Source organism: Podarcis filfolensis (genome assembly GCF_964270895.1).
Source record: "Podarcis filfolensis genome assembly, chromosome: 15".
Lineage (NCBI taxonomy): Eukaryota > Metazoa > Chordata > Lepidosauria > Squamata > Lacertidae > Podarcis > Podarcis filfolensis.
The window spans coordinates 2,455,155-2,471,973 of record NC_139618.1 but is presented as its reverse complement, the minus strand read 5'-3'; the positions used below and the strand labels follow the sequence as shown (position 1 = coordinate 2,471,973).

General features: G+C 49.0%; 1 protein-coding gene across 3 annotated transcripts in view; it reads right to left on the bottom strand.

Moving 5' to 3' along the window:
• Positions 1-617: 617 nt before the first annotated feature.
• Positions 618-16,819, bottom strand: part of GOSR1 (golgi SNAP receptor complex member 1) — a 45,521-nt gene continuing 29,319 nt past the window's right edge. For 2 of the 3 annotated variants that reach the window (XM_083588021.1, XM_083588020.1), the window contains exons 7-9: positions 14,157-14,186; positions 6,189-6,271; positions 618-2,882 (exon numbers count right to left, since the gene is read on the bottom strand). In XM_083588021.1, coding sequence (XP_083444147.1) covers positions 2,758-2,882; positions 6,189-6,271; positions 14,157-14,186 — 238 coding nt within the window. In that variant the 3' untranslated portion in view covers positions 618-2,757. Of the gene's footprint in view, positions 2,883-6,188; positions 6,272-11,536; positions 11,676-14,156; positions 14,187-16,819 lie in introns of those variants that run through there. The other variant, XM_083588022.1, reaches the window with a different exon arrangement.

The following is a 16,819-nucleotide window of genomic DNA, read 5'->3' as shown; positions in this document are numbered from 1 at the left end:
GTGGCAGAGAGTTCCATAGTTTAATTCTGCGTTTGCATGAAGAGATCCATTCTTTAATCCATCCCGACATTCACCTTCACTGGACGTCCACTAATTCTAGTGTTAAGAGAGAGGGAGGTAAGTGTTTCTCTGTCCACTTTCTCCATGAAACGTATTGAAGGTGTCCATTGAGAGGGATATCTGGCCTCTAAAAACCATTTCCTTCAAACCCACAGCTGACAATGCATAGTCAGTTTTCCATGAGCCAAACGACACGTCTGGCAAAATCGCACAGCACAGATCCTGTAGGAGTGTGTACCAGTACAGATTACAGCTGGGGAACTCAATTTTTGTTCTTTTCAATGGCTCCCCACATTTGAGAAGTAACAAACCACCCTGCACATTGAAAACTAGAGGATCAAGGATTTAATATGAGCTAGCTTTCCACAGGCAGGGAGTCTCTGTGTGTGTTCTGAAGCATGGAACATTCTGTTACATACTGACGTCTGCACCCTCTCTAGCTGAACGACATCAGTTCTGTATCTCATTCTCCACTGCTCCTACCTCCTCACGAGTTCTCAAGATATGCTCCAAATAGACTTCTGCTGAATCTCGGGGAGGGGGAAAAGAACTAACAATTCTAAGATTAAATAAATGGATTTTATTTAGGATAGTGCTTAACTTATTACTTTGCCAGCTACAGAAAGCAACCCAGTCCTTCCCATCTCAGCAGAGTACAACCACCGTTGACATGTGGCCAAAAAGTACAGAAGAAAATAAAAGAGAATCCAGGGGTCATCCTTTCCAACTCTGGTTGCAGAAATTTGATAGCAAATCCACTTAATTGCCCTTTAATCTTCCCTGTCGCTATTTTCCAAGTCAACGGTTTGTATGGAACCGAAGATATTTCCCTACTATCAACCATGTGTCCGCTCCTTGTAGGCAAAGGATATAAACCCCTGTAATTTTTTTGTTTAAGAAAATCAGCACTAACGGTAAAACGCCTTCAAAACCGAAACAGGATCAACAGTTAAATTAGCTCAAGGAATTTGGAGAATCTGTAAAATGGCAATTTTCTGAGTCTATCTGAACAGATCGTGTATTAATTCCAATGGTTCGGGTTTGGGTGTTGTTGCTTTTTGCACAAGGTGCACGGGATATGGTCTTTGCTGGGCCCAGAAACAGGTTACTTGGAAGCCTCTAAGTTAAAGCAGTGACTGATGCAAGGTCTCTTGATCAGCCTTTGCCAACCTGGTGCCTCCAGATGTTTCGATGGCGTGTCACAGTCCAGAACACCTGGAAGGAAAGGCACCAGGCTGCCACAGGCTGCTCTAGTCCGACTCCCCACTTTCGCTGAAAGAATGGGCGGAACACGGAATCCGCATTTGTTTCTATGGAAAACGGCGATCTCTTGTCTGAGTCTGGAGAGGCTGCCACAACAATTTGGTAATTTTTTAAACCTATTTTTCTTTTTTAAAAAACCCCAAACCCCTGGAAATCCAGTGTCTGTTGTTAGAACAGGAGCAGGCTGCTTTAGGACAGGTTAGGAAGCCCGGGAGAAGAGAGCTCACAATCTGATTTCTTTTCTGGTGTGCAAAGGTGACATCTGAAGAGAAGACTGATTCATGCCGGTGAGGACAGAAAAGACATAAAAATAAATGCATCTGCAGCCATCCCACCCTCCCCACGACGTTGCAAGATCCAAAAGGACGTGTCTCTCTCTTTCTTAAGTCCTTTAAATAGGAGCATGGCCATCTATATCTCAACAGTTTTACGAAGAGAGATTCCAACAACACACAAGCCCTTCTCCACGTCAAACATGATGGCCCTTATGTGTTCCCCTCATGCTCTGACTGCGCCTTCTCCCCGCCCCCCCAAAAAGAATGCCACATACATTACAGTAGAAAACAATGTTTAGAATAGCTTTCCATCTAAATTAAAATAGATTATTTTTTTTAAAAAAAACGGGTCCTATGTGAAGCCCTGGCCAGAGATATGAGTCAAGATGATAGGCTTTGGTCGCTCTCAAAAGTCCCTTTCTCCAAAAAGGGGATTTTATATCCCTCGCCCCACCCCCAGAGGATCTCCCCTCTTCCTTAAATCCACCAGGAATCCCTCCTGAACATGCACAGATTGGTGTGCTGTGAAAAGGGAGCCAAGCAACTGGATCTCTTGCAGGGATCTCCAAGAGGCAGGCGGCGGCTCAAAGTAACGCAGGAACAATCGAACGGCTGGACCAGGCTAGAATTATTATATATATATTTTTAAAGAAACCAGATGTCTTCAAGCTGTATTCATAATAAAACCAGCACATGCTGGCTTGAAGCCACCTCAAGATCTCAAAACATTTGAGAAAGGCTTGACTCGACATTTTATGGGCAGGTGGGTTTGAGAAAATTGGTGATGGATCTTTTTCGGGTCCCAACCCCACCAAAATATGGTCCTAGGTGACACTAAAGGTGGCAGCGTTGTCACACAGGTTTACTCACCTTGAGCCTACGCATATGTGTGTGTTTTTCAAAAGAAGGGAAGCGTTAATGCACATGTTTTGAGTACAACCGTAACTGAAAAGAGATGAAGGGGGAGACACCTCTGGGGGTTGTGGCCGGCCTCAGAGAGAGGGAGCGTGACCCCCCCCATGCCGCCCTCCTCTCTGCGTGACCCTCGGCTTCGATTTCACCAGAGGGGGGCACTCCAACAGTCTTTGCCTGCCTGTCCCTCCCAGACTAGGCAATGGACCCCCCCCCCAGCTCAGAAGTCTCTGTGCAAAGCGTCCCATCAATGGAAAGCGTAGAGTAACAAGAGGATGGTGCAGATCCCGATTACGCCGCCCAGGATGAGGGAGTCCCGCCGCTTGCGGAAGTTGATCCGCTGGATCAGGCTGTTGACAGCTGGAAACCGGTCTTTTTTGGGGGAGCGGAGTTAAGGTGATCGCTGTGTCAAGGAATGGATTTTGTCCAGGGAGCGTGCCCTGAGTGTTCCTTCCCACTCCCTCCCAGTGGCCCCCTGCAAGGCTCCTGGGCTTTCCTTCCTGGGGGAAACAGTGAATTGGAAGGGACCCCCAAAGGCCATCTAGACCAACCCCCTGCAATGCGGGAGTTGCAGCTGAAGATGCCCTGCCAGATGGCGACTCGACCTCTGCTTAAAAACCTCCAGCCGCATAAACATTCATGGCTTTGATATTCAGGCGCATCCACCCCTCTCTCCATCCTCCATGCAGGCAAGCAAAGAGGCATGGCCAGTTCAGGGACACGTTTCCAGGCAGCCAGAAACTCTCAAGGGAGGGAGAGAAGGAGGGGCAGAGAGGAGGCGTGGCCTGAGGAGAGGAGGTGTGGCCTGAGGAGAGGAGGCGTGGCCCCACTTCCTCCCCTCCCCTGGATAGGCAGCCAAGCTTTCAAAAGCTCCACGATGAGCAGAAATCCAACCGGTGCAGATACTCAATCACAGAAGGGCCCTTTTTGATTCAGAAGGATTTTAGGAACTAGATACATGGGGTCCTCTCTTCCTTCACCTCAAGGAGAGTGTAAAGCAGGGCTGGTGAACGGCGTGGCCTGGGGAGAATTGTGGGGGGCAGGCAGAGAGGCTTGGAGGGGGCCACATTCAGTGCCCAGGGGCCTGAGGTTCCCCAACCCAATCCATGAAGATTTGAATTTTTAATATGAGCAGAGCATAGGGGAGGGGAGAAGGGGAAAGGAACATGTCAGAACCCTGTCCCCAAGATCATTAGTCATCAAAGAAGGGAAGGAAAAGTCCCCAACTGCTGAGATTAAGGAGAGACATGTGGCTTTAACCGCTTAACAGCTTATTAGTGGGACTGCAATTGTTTTTTTGTCGTCAGAATAAAAGAAAAGGGGGGAGCAATAATGAGAAGGGGGGGTGAGGAAGCTTAATGCTCACAATTATGCAGAATCCTAGTATTTAATCTTCCTAAATGACTGGCTTAGTTTGTGATACAGAGGGAGCTTAGCTGCTTTAGATAATTGTTTAGAGACCATAACAAGCGGGGGAAGAAGGAGGGAGGGAGAGAATGTAACATAGCATATACTGAACATACGTAGGCCAGGGAATCAGGGTGCAAAAAAGAAAAAAAGAAAATGTGCCCCAGTGGTTTACTTCCAGTGCAAGGGAAAAGCATTATAAACACCCCTAATAGACATGGCTTCTCCCAGAGGGAAGAGAAACAGTGCCCTTATGAAGGGGACAGGAAAGATGCCATTAGACTACAACACCCATCATGCTCTGCCACCAGCCATGCAGGGGATACGGGGAGTTGGGAGTCTGACAACATCTGTGGGACCACAGGTGTCCCTGTGCTTGATGCACAAAGAAGGATTCTTCCAACTCCTCCTCCTTAAACGGGGATGGGGAGCGGCTATGGCCCTCCGGATCTTGCGGTACTACAACTCCCATCATGCCCTGCCACCTGCCACAATGGGGCTGCTGGGAGCTGGAGGCCAATGATGTCCAGAGGGCCATCTGTCTCTCTCCATCCCTGCCTTCCAAGATTCCCTTGCATGTCACGCAGCAAGGAAGCAGGGCTTGGGGAATCTCCTTTGCTCTGGGCCTCGCCTATGAGGGGGTCCCTTGGAGTCGACAGCGATGGCTTCGCAGGAGCAAATAAAAAGCTTTCCCTGCTGATCGGCAGCACTGAAAAAGGCTGCACCTTCTGGAGGTCTTATACCTCCTTCCCCAATAATCTTTTAAGGGTGAAGCTTATAGCCAACGTCACTTTGTTTGTGCCAAGTGCTGGAGGGGAGGGAGGGGGGAACGAAGGAACGGGGGAAAGAGAAGCCTGAATGAAATTTACGGTTCATCAAGCTGCGCATCTTTGGGAATGTGATCTGTCTAATCAAATGAGGCTTAATGCCTTTTCTTTGGGCTCATGCAAGGGAGGCAGGAGGGGGCAAAAGCTTTGTTCTTAGGCTTGGGGAGCGAAGAGGAACAAGGAGAACCAGTCGGGGTGGGTGGGGAGACACAAAGACCAGGACAGGAAGGAGAGCAGCCTGGGGGATGCACTGAAGTTGCAGCAATCTTCTGGTTGGCTGCAGGAAAGGGAGGGAGAGGCAGATGGAAGAAACTCCTGCAGAAGACTCTGCCAACCTTGCCCCCCCCCAGGACTTGGAGTTGGGGTCCAAAACATGGTCACTTCATCAGGGGATGATGGGGACTGGAGTCCAAAATACGGCTGTTCCAGCTAGGGCTGATGGGGGTTGTAGTCTAAAACACGGCTGTGCTGACAGAGGCTGATCGTAGAATCATGGAAGGGACCACAAGGCTCATCCAGCCCAACCTCCTGCAATGCAGGAATCTTTTGCCCAACGCAGGATTCGAACCCACAACCCTGAGATTAATAGTTTCGTGGTCAACCATGGGAGCTTGCAAAGGCTGACCGAAGCAATTTCCTTTGGTGTTTGTTGGAAAAGTTTGCTTGTCCTTTAGAATACTTCCTCCAAAGGGGGGGGGGGTTAAAGGAGAATTCTCACGATCCCCGTGGAGATGGGTTGGAGAGAGTGGGGATCTGGAGCTAGACGAATTGGCAGAGGGGCAGGTGGAGTCTGAGCGGGATGAGAGAGGGGCGAAATCGGGGCAGTGCCAGTCATCAAAAGGAGCTTGACCCTGGGGAAGGTTCAAGCGGGGGGGTCAGAGAGGTGTCTCCCATACCCTGTGATACTGGACACCTCTAGCCTGGTCTACCCACCCTGTTGCCGTCAGCCCCTTCTGCGAGTAAGCAGCCTCCTTGAGAGCAAGTTGGATACCGAGGTGACGCCTCCATCTCAAGGACATGGAGATGGCAAAGCCATGCCCAGCCCAGGAGTCACCATTTGCTTGCCCAGAGCAAAGGTGCCTGTTCTATGCCATGCTCAGGCTGGTGCCTGCCCCGCAGGGGTGGCGTGCAGCTTGCTGGATCCATTTCTTGGCTCAGACTTTGCCACCCAGTTCCCCTTCTGTGTCTTTAACCCTGGCCTGGGGCACTGCTCAGATTCATGCGTTAAATAATCTGGCAGGAACAGAAACCCAAGTTTGAGTTATTTCACCCGGCAGAACAAGAGTCTTGCTACGTGCAAGTAAGATTCGCACTCCAGAGCAGGTCCAAGGCGAAGTTTAGCTAGAGGAAGATTGCACCCAACCTGCCCAGCCGCAGTGAATTGCAACGTGCAGATTTCAGTGGGGACGTTTGAAAGCAGAACCGGCTTTCTATGAAAGGATACTGGCCAAAGTGTTCATCTTGCTCTGTATGGACTTCATCATCCCTCGTTGAGAGGTCATGTTTTCTTTCGTTGCCATGGCAATGCTGGAAAGGAGGTGGGTGAGCAGAGAGAGAGAGAAAAGGAAAGAAAGGTAATGTCACTGGTACCCCGAATAACTTGCAATCTGACATAACAAAAAGCTGCCACATATATATGTATGGATGCAAGTGGAAGCATGTTGACAAGTGCAAGCTGAATACGGTTTCAACCATCATGGTTTCCTGCTCCCCAAAGAATTCTGGGAGTTGTCATTTGATGAGGGTGCATAGGAAATGCCTCTGCTAGAGATCCCAAGGCCCCACTCGGATCCCGGGGTTCCCTAAACAGAGGGGATAGCTGTTAAAACCAGCAGGAGGCCCCACAGCAGGTACCGTCTCGTGTTTAAAGCTCCATGAAGGCGTTTCTTTTTCAAAGTTGGAAGCGGTCTAAAGTCTGCTGCTTATGACAAGAGGAGGGACCACAGAGGGCGAAGAGAAGACCATAAGCGACTCAAAACCTAGAATGTTTTAAGGATGCAAGCAAGCAAGCAAGTGGAAGCAAGCAAGCAAGCAGGAGGCGGCCGCAACAAGGAAGGAGAGAGGCGGTGGCAGCTGGTGATGCTGACAGTGAGAAGGCACTTTGCTGAGTGACAGGGAGTTGTGCATGAGGGTGTCAGAGCCAGCCCTGGTTGCTGTGGGGAGAGGTCGTGTGAAGCACAACTTGAGGACAGGCTGGGCAACAGAAAAGCTAATCAGGAGCGGAGAGGGAGATACAAACACAGGAAGCTGCCTTATACTGAGCCAGACCATTGGCCTATCCCACCCAGGGTTGTCTGCACTGGCTGGCAGCAGCTCTCCATGCTTTCAGGCAGGGAGTCTTTCCCGCCAGCCCTACCTGGAGATGCCGCTGGGGTTTGAACCCAGGCCCTACAGGGATGGTGAGGCTTAACTTTGCTGAATCCTGCTCTCTTTTATTTCTTGAGGTTTGCTTCACTTCGGAAGTGTTTAGCCGTGTTAAGATGCGGCCTTTAAGTCGGGGCAAACCCCAAGGCAGGTGTATAGGAGGTTGTTGGGTTTTTGTATGTGTTTTTAAAAATGGGAACCTCTGTATACGCAGCACGGCAAATCGGTGCTTGTTTCCACAGCTACCCAGGCCCAAGGGGAAAGAGAGGCAACCTGCTGGCACTCCTGGGAACCCTCTTTTGAAGATCAGGCGAGCAGGGGAGGGAGGCAGGAAAACAAAGCAGCAGCATAAAGTCTTCTCCTTCTGTGGTATGGCAAAGAAAGGGATTCAAAAGGGGATCCTCAAAGCTGGAGGAGCGGCCAGCAAATGCGCAGGAAGCAGAAGGAAAAGGGGTGAAAACGAGAAAATGAAAATGGGAGACAGGAAGGAAATTCTGCAACACAGGGAGCAAGAGGGAGAAAGAGAGGTTTGCCATGCTGCTCCGTAATACTGGAAAGCGCATTTCCTGGGTGGATTTGTTGCTAAGAGAGTATTAGGTCCAAGAAGCAGCCTCATTCCAAGTCAGACTCATTCGTCCATCTAGCTCAGTATTGTCTACATTTGACTTAAAGAGGCTCTCCGGGGTCTCAGGCAGAGGATCTTTCCAGTCCTGCTCAAAGATGCTGGCGATCGAATCTGGGGCCTTCTGTGTGCAAAGCAGATGCTCTATGCTGCTGAGCTATGGTCCTTCCAATGCAAAAGGAGAGCCTTATGTGTTCCACCTAGCACTGTCTGCACTGACTGGCAGTGTCTGCCCAGGGTTTCAGGCCTGGTCTCTCCAGCCTTAGCTGGGGATTTCTGCATGCAAGGCGGCTGCTCTGCCACGGAGCTATGGCCCGACTTAGAAAGTGAGAGAAACTTTGCACTGCCGTGAAATAAACAACCATAACTGGCTTTACGTAATTGGTGAATGACAGCAAGTGATTTATGTGATTGGCTAATGAAAACCTCCAGTCAGACGATGACACTTCCCAGCCTAAGTATCCGCCTTCTTTACGTAAGAGCACCAGAAGAGCTTGGCTGCTGGATCAGACCATGCAACAGCATGCTCCCTGTTTATGAGTCTCAGTCTGAAATACAGCGGAATACTGCCTCTGGCAGAGAGGGAGTGTAGTCATCACAGTCAGTAGCCATTCATAGCCTGATCCACCATGCATTTCCCCCCCAAATCCCCTTTAAAAATTGTCCAAACTGCTGGTCATCACCTGTTGTGGCAGTGAGTTCCACAGTTTACCCATGCACTATGCGACCAAGTCCTCCCTTCGTCTCCCTTGAATCTCCCAGCATTCAGTTTCAATGGGTGACTTTCTGGGGTTCTAGTATTGTGAGGGGGGAGGAAGGAATTCTCCCTACCTACTTTCTCCGTGGAGGAAAAATTTATTCAGCTTCCCTGCGTATCTTTTTGACCTGAGCCGTAAAGGAACCCACCTCATAAGGTGTTCCTTTCACCAGAAATCCAAAGCATTACCTTTTCTGCCTCTCAGTTTGTACTCTGAGCATACAAATAATAAAGGTTTGTTCTGCTGGCCAATATGGATTTGCGGCAGCCCATGTAGAGACATTAAAAAACTTTTTTTTTTGCAGAGGAGTCTTTCCTCAAGGGAATATTCAAAAAGCCCCAGAACTGAGCACAGGTGCCAGGGAGACGTGGTGTGACATTTCTGTATTTATAGGTAAAACATAAACATTCATCAAGGGGAGGGCATATGACTAGACTAAATTATTTGCATCCCTAAAGCAGAAAATTCACTCTGATAACGCTCCTTACTTTTGCAGATGGAGTATAGAATCATAGGAAGCTGACTCAGTAGTCAGATCACTGGGTCCATCTAGCTCAGAGTTGTCTACACTGGCTGGCAGCAGCTCTCCAGGGTTTCAAGCAGGAGATAGTTTAAACTTGGGAGATGCTGGGGACTGAACTGGAAAGCTATGGCCCTTTTCCAAGAGAGGGGCAGGTGGGTGTGAAGAAACCAGCCTACTGAAGAATTGCAAGATTTGCATCTGTTGCTCCACATACTTCCACGTCTAGCCCCGCCCATCACAGGCATGTGGCCCTCAGATGGTTGCCCAGGACAGAATGTGGCCCTCAGCTGGAAAGGGTTTCCCTGAGCAAGGGAGCTGCCGTTTTCTGCCCAAGAAATGCATAACTGTTTTTGTCCAGAACCACGATCCTTACCCTGGGCAACTGAGCGGCCCCCGATCTGAGCAGGGCTGGGTTTGGGGGCTTGCAGAGGCAACCCAATCGACCCACCACGACGCCCTGCCAGCCAGCCGTGCGGGTGAGAGGGCCCTGAGCCAAGCGCTAATGTTAAATACATCTCAGGCTCGCTCGCTGCAAAGGCCGCCGCAAGCGCTCCCCTCGCTTCAGCTGGCCGGGGGGGGGGGGAAGGCTGCCAGATGCTTTTCTGTTGCATTAAAAAGGAGAGAGAGGGAAAGGGGGGGGACACCATTAAGGAAGAGAAGCTTGAAAGGAACCTTTTCCGACAGCTGCTTAAAAACCTCCGGTGAGATGCTTGGAGCAGCAGAACCGCCTTCTCCAGCACCAACCTTGCAAAACGGTTTCAGAGCAGCAGAAAGGGGCTGAGTTTTTCCGCTGGGGGAGGCAGTGGGAGGGGGCGAAGTCCAAGGGCCAGTGAGTGAGTACCAGCACAGAGCCCCCGCTTGACGTGTTAGGCTGCGTCCACAGAAGCAAAATGCTCCAATCAAGGGAAGTAATAGTCCCACTCTGTTCTGCCTTGGTCAAACCACACCTGGAGTACGGATTCCAGTTCTGCCTACCACAATTAAGAAGGATGTTGACAGGCTGGGAGGTGGGCAGAGGAGGGCGACCATGATGGCCATGGGCCTGGAAACCAAGCCTAAGGAGGAACGGTTGAGGGAGTTGGGGATGTTTAGCCTGGGAAAGTGGAGACTGAGAGGAGATATGGGAGCCATCTTCCAATATCTGAAGGACTCACATGGAGGATGGGGCAAGCTTGGTTTCTCCACTCTGGAGGGCAGGACTTGAACCAGTGGCTTCAAGTTACAAGAAAGGAGATTCAGGAAGAACTTTATGACAGTAAGAGCTGTTTGACAGTGGAATGATCTCCCTTGGGAGGTGGCGGACTCTCCTTCCTTGGAAGTGTTTAAGCAGAGGGCGGATGGCCACCTCTCTTGGATGCTTTAATTGAGATTCCTGCATGGCAGGGGGTTGGACTGGATGACCTTGGGGTACTTTCCAACTCTACAATTCTACGATTCTATAATCCCCAGTGGCACTTCCTGGTAATGTCCCTCCTGCCTGACATGCTAGTGTTACGCACTAAACCTTCCACACCTGCATTTGACCATGAAATACCTCTGTTTGTGTGTGCAGTAGAAACTGGTTTGGGAGCTGCACGGTCAGAGGAAAAACAATGCTGTCCAGGGTTGTAAAGACTGCGGAGAGAATAACTAGGTGCACTCTTCCCACCTTGGATCAAATCTATGCTTCCAGGTGCCATAAGAAAGCTGCAGAGATAGTGCAGGATAGTGCTCTTTCAGTTTCTGCCTTCTGGAAGAAGGTACAGGGTTATAAAGACTAGGACTAGCCACCTGAGAAACAGTTTCTACCCAAATGCGATTTTGGTTTTAAACGCAGTGTAAGGTAGTCTCTACGGGAGTATATTGTATTAAATTATGGGGTATCAGAGTTTTTAGGGGGCTAACCAGGCTGGGATAGCAGGCTTGTTGGTTTCTGAATGTCTGATGTAGATTTTTTTCAATTTCGTTGTTCTTTTTGGGACAATGACAATAAAGATTATCGTATCGTAGCGTAGCTACTGAGGGCAACTGGGGCACTGCCCCACCATGGTGATTCTTCTTGCCTTCAGCCAGCCCCACACCTGACTGCCTCTTTACCCACAACCAGCCCCCTGGGGCTGACCTTGCCCACCAGCTCCCTCCTTTTCCTCCTCTGTGTTGCCCCTGGTTACCTCTGGCCCTGCCTACTGTTGGCATCCCTGCCTTCCTTCCCACCAGTCTCAATGGCACCAGTCACTGCTGAATATAACTGGGGTGGGTGGGGAGAGTTGAACCACTCGGGCTGTTGCCCAGAGCTAACAGAATTCTCTCACTAGGTCACTCTGCTAAATGCCACACCCTGGTACATCCTTCTTCAATTTTCAGAAGGAGGTTTAATGTAATCTGAAGAGCTGAGAGAGATCATCCCCCCAACCCCAATTTTCTCAGGGTTTGCAGCTAAACAAACGGAGTGCCCCTCCCCTCAAAAATCCCCCAGTAGTCGTAAAACTCTGGAGGAGGCAGCAAGGAGCCTTTCTTGATGATGGCGCACAGGAATTTCTGCTTCATTTAGGTGGCGCATGGAGCGTAGCCGGTCATTCGTTTTACTTCATTTCAGGGAAAGCTGACATAACAAAGGGGAAGGGAGGAAGGAGGGAGGGAGGGGAGAATGAGGACATGGTTTTGCAAGAGAAAGCACTTCCAAAACTGCTCTTTTCCACGGAGTTGGCAATGCAAGAGAAAAGTGAGGGAGGGAAGGAAGGAAGGGGAAATTTTTGTTTAGGATGCTGGAGCTGAATTTCACACGTGCAAAAATTTAGAAGTAAATTTATCTCGCTAGGACGGATTGAGGGGTCATCTCCCCCAAATTCCTGCAAGACAACAGATCTCAGAGGAACAGGTGAAGCTTCCTCATACAGTCAGCTCATCGGTCCTTCTAAGCCCAGTGGTGTCCACCCTGAAAGGGAACGGCTCCTCAAGGTTTCAGGAAGGGAGTCTTAACAAGCTCTACCTGTCAGGGATTGAACCCAGGAGGTTCTGTGTCCACAGCACACAGCACAGTCGGCCACTGAACTATGGGTCTTGCGCTAAAAGCAAAACAAGGTTCAAGTCCTCATGGTTCTGAATTAAAGGCTGCCTTCTACTAAGTCAGACCTTCAGCCTATCTAAGCTCAGTATTGTCCGCGTTGACTGGCAGCAGCTCTCCAGGACTTCAGACAACATTCCCAGCTCTACCTCTGCAAAGCAGGGTCTGTGTACCACTAAGCTATGTTCCTTTCCCTAAGAATAAGTTAAGATTCCAGTCCTCATGATTCTAAAGAAAGGGATGGTTTAAACAGGAACACAGCAAGCTGCCTTATCCTGCGTCAGATCACTGGCCCATCTAGCTCAGTATTGTCTACACAGACTGGCAGCAGCTCTGCAGGATTTCTGGCGATCCAGATGCTGGTGGGGACTGAACCTGGGACCTTCGCCGTGCCGAGCTCTTACCACTGAGCTATGGCCCTTCTCTAAGGGCTCTGTCGCACATCTCCTCGGGACTGGTGGAAGACCCCTGGGGCATATCTCCAATCTCCTCCTGCTCTCCACTCCCCAGATTACCACCCGCCTTAAACAGATGACGGAAATGCACCAGGAAGGCCAGGGAGCCAACCGCGCTCCAGTCACCCAAGCAGCCGTAACTCAACGCCGCTCAGGCTCTGCATCGCCTCACGTGCTCCCACTGGGTGATGACAGACAAGAAGCTAATTAAGAGACGGGCAAATTCCTAGTGGGTACAATTCCCTCAAGCAGCAGCAGCAGCAGCAGCAGCAGCAGCAGCCGCGCTACCACCAATTAATCAGATACACAAATGTTTGCAATTACAGTGAAGAAAACGGGGGGGGGGGGGAGAGAGAGAAGAGAACAAAAACATGGGCTTTGTTCTCACAGGGTGTTTTGCAGAAGCCACACCTGAAACGAGGACATGAAAGTTTCCCTCCCTCTCTCTCATCCAATGAAGCTGAATGTTGGAAGATTCAGGAAAGGTTAAAAAAAAAAAAGCCCTTCTTCATGGAGCATGGAGTTAAACTGTGGAACTCACTGCCACAGGAGGCAGTGATGGCCATGAAAGACGACTGCACAAATTCACAGAGGGAGAGAGCTATCAATGGCTATGAGCTACGATGGCTATGCACTGCCTTCACATTTGGAGGCAGCCATGCTGCTAAATATGTGTGTGTGTGTGTGTGTGTGTGTGTGTGTGTGTAATGTAAGTAGGCTGCAAATTGAAAAGGCAACGAAAACTCAAAACAGAAGGTGATAGTCTGGGTAAAGAGGGGAGCTACCTTTCACAACTTTGCAAACACCTCTGCCCCTCACTGGCAGCTGCTGCTAATCTATATTTAAAACACCCTCAAATTGCCTTTCGGCTGCCCAGCAGTGCTAAGGCATCACGTGACATGACACTGTGCATTTATAAGATAATAAATGAATGTTCAGAAATGAAACAGGAGGTCTGAAGAACAGAGTCCAGAACAAAGAGCTTTGGAAAACAAACGCTAGCTTTGCATCCCACCCAAGGCAAGCAGTGAAGTCAACTTGTCAAAGTAACAAGGACTCAAAGGTCATTTAGTCCAACCCCCTAACAATGTTTATTTTGTTGAACTACGTCGATGTGGCTTTTTAAAGAAAAGTTATGACTAAAAGTGTCAAGTGGCGGGTGGCAGTATTTAATTTTTCCTTTTTTATTTTGATATGTCAGTCTTAGAAAAGATCTACAAAACGTTCCACTATCCTGGTTACTGTGGGGGCAAATGTCTTCTTTTGGGGGGGAGTGGGAGAGATAGTCAAATGGCAGCTCTTAGGCAATTAAGTACCTGGGAAAGTAGCTTGATAGCACGAGGTCTCATTGACACAGCCATCGGTATGACTATTACCCTAAAATCCCAGTGGAGAAATTGCTCCAGTTGTATAAGCAATTTAGTGGGCAGCTATATGGATTAGAGAACTATCTCCATTGATCTCTGCACCCACCAGAAGTGAGATGGCTGGTTGATGGCTGGCATTAGGACCCCCCAGAAATTGTATAGAGGCTAAACTCTGAAGCAGGGAGGGATGAGCATTGCAAGTCTGATTGTACAAGCAGGAAAGTGCAAAATGCATGAGCTTAGAAACAAGATGGGTATGAGATAATAGGCTGGGTCTTACCTTATTGTCTCTTCTACCAGCCGGTCAGAGCTGAAACAAAAAAAGGGGGGGGCAGACATTTAAAAGAAATAGAATTTTACAGTGTGTGTGTGTATAAATAAAATAATAATAATAAATGTCCAGTAGCACCTTAGAGACCAACTAAGTTTGTTTTTGGTATGAGCTTTCGTGTGCATGCACACTTCTTCAGATACTTGTATAGATTTCTATACACACAATCAGAGCAGCTTGCGATAAAAGCAGGAAAACAGAATGGCTTTTTTTGAATGTCACAGTAAACCATGGAGTAGAGAATCAAATGCGGCCCCCCCAGGCCTCTCTATCTGGCCCTTGGGACTCTCCCCCAAGGCCACGCCTCCTCAACAGCCCTACTTTGCAGCCTCCTGGAGTGCGTTTTTTTTCCCGGTTGAAATGTCACTGTGGACAATACTGAGATAGACAAGGGACCTTCCTGTGTTCCTAAATTAAACCTACACAATTTTCAGGAATGCAACTGGTGAGGACTTAAACATGACAATGTCCCTCAAACGAAACAAAAACCTTGTCAGTCATCAACACTGTTTGGGGTCAAATAAGCAGCCTGCAACTTTTCTCACTGCTGCTAGGTACAAAGGCGTTGCTATCAGGTAACAGGCGGGTCTACATTGCCCAGGAACCAGCTAAAATTCGCCCCTCTCCATCACATTTTTATGTTAAACAATAACTTCAACATAACATACATAATCTAGAGAAGCTTATTTGAGTGCTTCTGTTTGCCCAATAACAATCAAAAGTTACCTGTGCAATAACATGTTTCTAATGCAAAGTTTACTAATAGCTCAACTGTCAAAAAATCCTTTCCATATACAAGTTTGGTATTTCGGAGGAAGAAATGGGTTCTGCCCACTGTTGACTAATGAACACTGTCTCTTCTATTTATCCCCATGGCAGCTCTTCTGTGCTTTGTCAAACGGTCTGCAGGGGCCATCAACCATACAAGGCTGACCTAATCTATCAAAAGGTATCTCAGATTTTGTCTTCCAGTGTTAAAAATTGCTGGGAAAGCTACAAGGAATCTCCCCCTATGTGAGCTGCATGAATGGCAACTCAGGTTACAGTGCGCAATGTATTTGATATGGCCTGATCGCTACCACCACGGGAAGGGTTCAAGTCGGTATGAATGTAAGGGCCTGCTGGATCAGGCCAAAGGGGGCTCAACTAGTCCAGCATCCAGATCTCACAGTGGCCAACCAGGTTCCCCCAATGAGAAGCCCACAAGCAGGACCCGGGTGCAACGTTTTCTTCCTCCCCAGACCTCAAACTCTGCAACTGCTTGCCTGCTGATTTCAGCCTCTTGCTGAGCTCCGAGAAAGAGCCCGCAAGCCCCCCGAGAGCAGGATTCCGCCTCCAGTTTGCAGAGAAGGAGAGAGAGAGAGAATCTGCTCATTTGGTAAGTTTTACAAAAAGCTCCCCCTCGCTGCCGCCACCCCTCCCCATCTCAGCGCATGGATTTCCACATTTAGCAGAACGCTTCCCTAAGGCAACATAACTTTTTGCAGAGTCCCCCCCCCTTCCCACCTGCCCCATATTTTCTCAAAATATATTTAAACCCCTTGCAGGGAGCAGATGCCAAAGCAAGATGCCCACATTTTATCTAATTTAAGGAGTGGAACGGAGGAGTGGGGAGGGGGGAGAAAGCCAACAGATTCCTACTTTGGCACGCATGGCACCCCTGAGTAATATCATGGAAGTGCATGGAAAAGGGGTCGCAAAATAATAATCATACAGAAAATAAATCAAGGATGGTACGATACAGAAAAGAAAAGAGAACGTTGCCTCTCTGTATGAGTTACTGTTCTGAAGGTGTTTCCCCAATACAGAAACATAGGAGGTTAGGGTCCAACCATGTGAAGACCCACATACAATAATCTACTCGGATGCAACCCAGGTGTACATCTGAGGATGGGAAATTCTCCACATGCTTTGGAACAAAACCAGCTTGGCTGAAAGTGGTGAAGTGTGTCTCTGGTTTTAGTTTAGATAACAAAGGATGTGTTTAAGCCTGTTGGGAATTTCAGCAACACTCCTCTGTTCACTCAAGGGTTAAAGCCCCTGCTTCGCATGCAGAAGGTCTCCTGAAAGCCTCTCCAGCTAAAATGAAGATTAGGCGACCTTCCTCTGTTTGGAACCCCAGAGAGCTGCTGCCAGTCAGTGTAGACAACACACAGCTAGCTGGACGCAGCATAAGAGGTAGCTGAGTGGAAGAGCACCTACTTTGCATGAAGAAGGTAGGCATGTTTAAAGCACTCTTGTTACACCACTTTAACAGTCATGGCTTCCCCCAAGGAATCCTGGGGACGGCGGTTCGTTAAGCTCACAGCACCACAATTCCCAGGACTCAAAACAAACTACAGTGGTACCTCGGGTTAAGTACTTAATTCGTTCCGGAGGTCCGTTCTTAACCTGAAACTGTTCTTAACCTGAAGCACCACTTTAGCTAATGGGGCCTCCCACTGCCGCTGCGCTGCCGGAGCACGATTTCTGTTCTCATCCTGAAGCAAATTTCTTAACCCGAGGTACTATTTCTGGGTTAGTGGGGTCTGTAACCTGAAGCGTATGTGTCAGGGACTCAGGAGCAGGAGCACTGGGGAGAGAGGAAATGGAGAGCGAAGGGGAAGAATCCG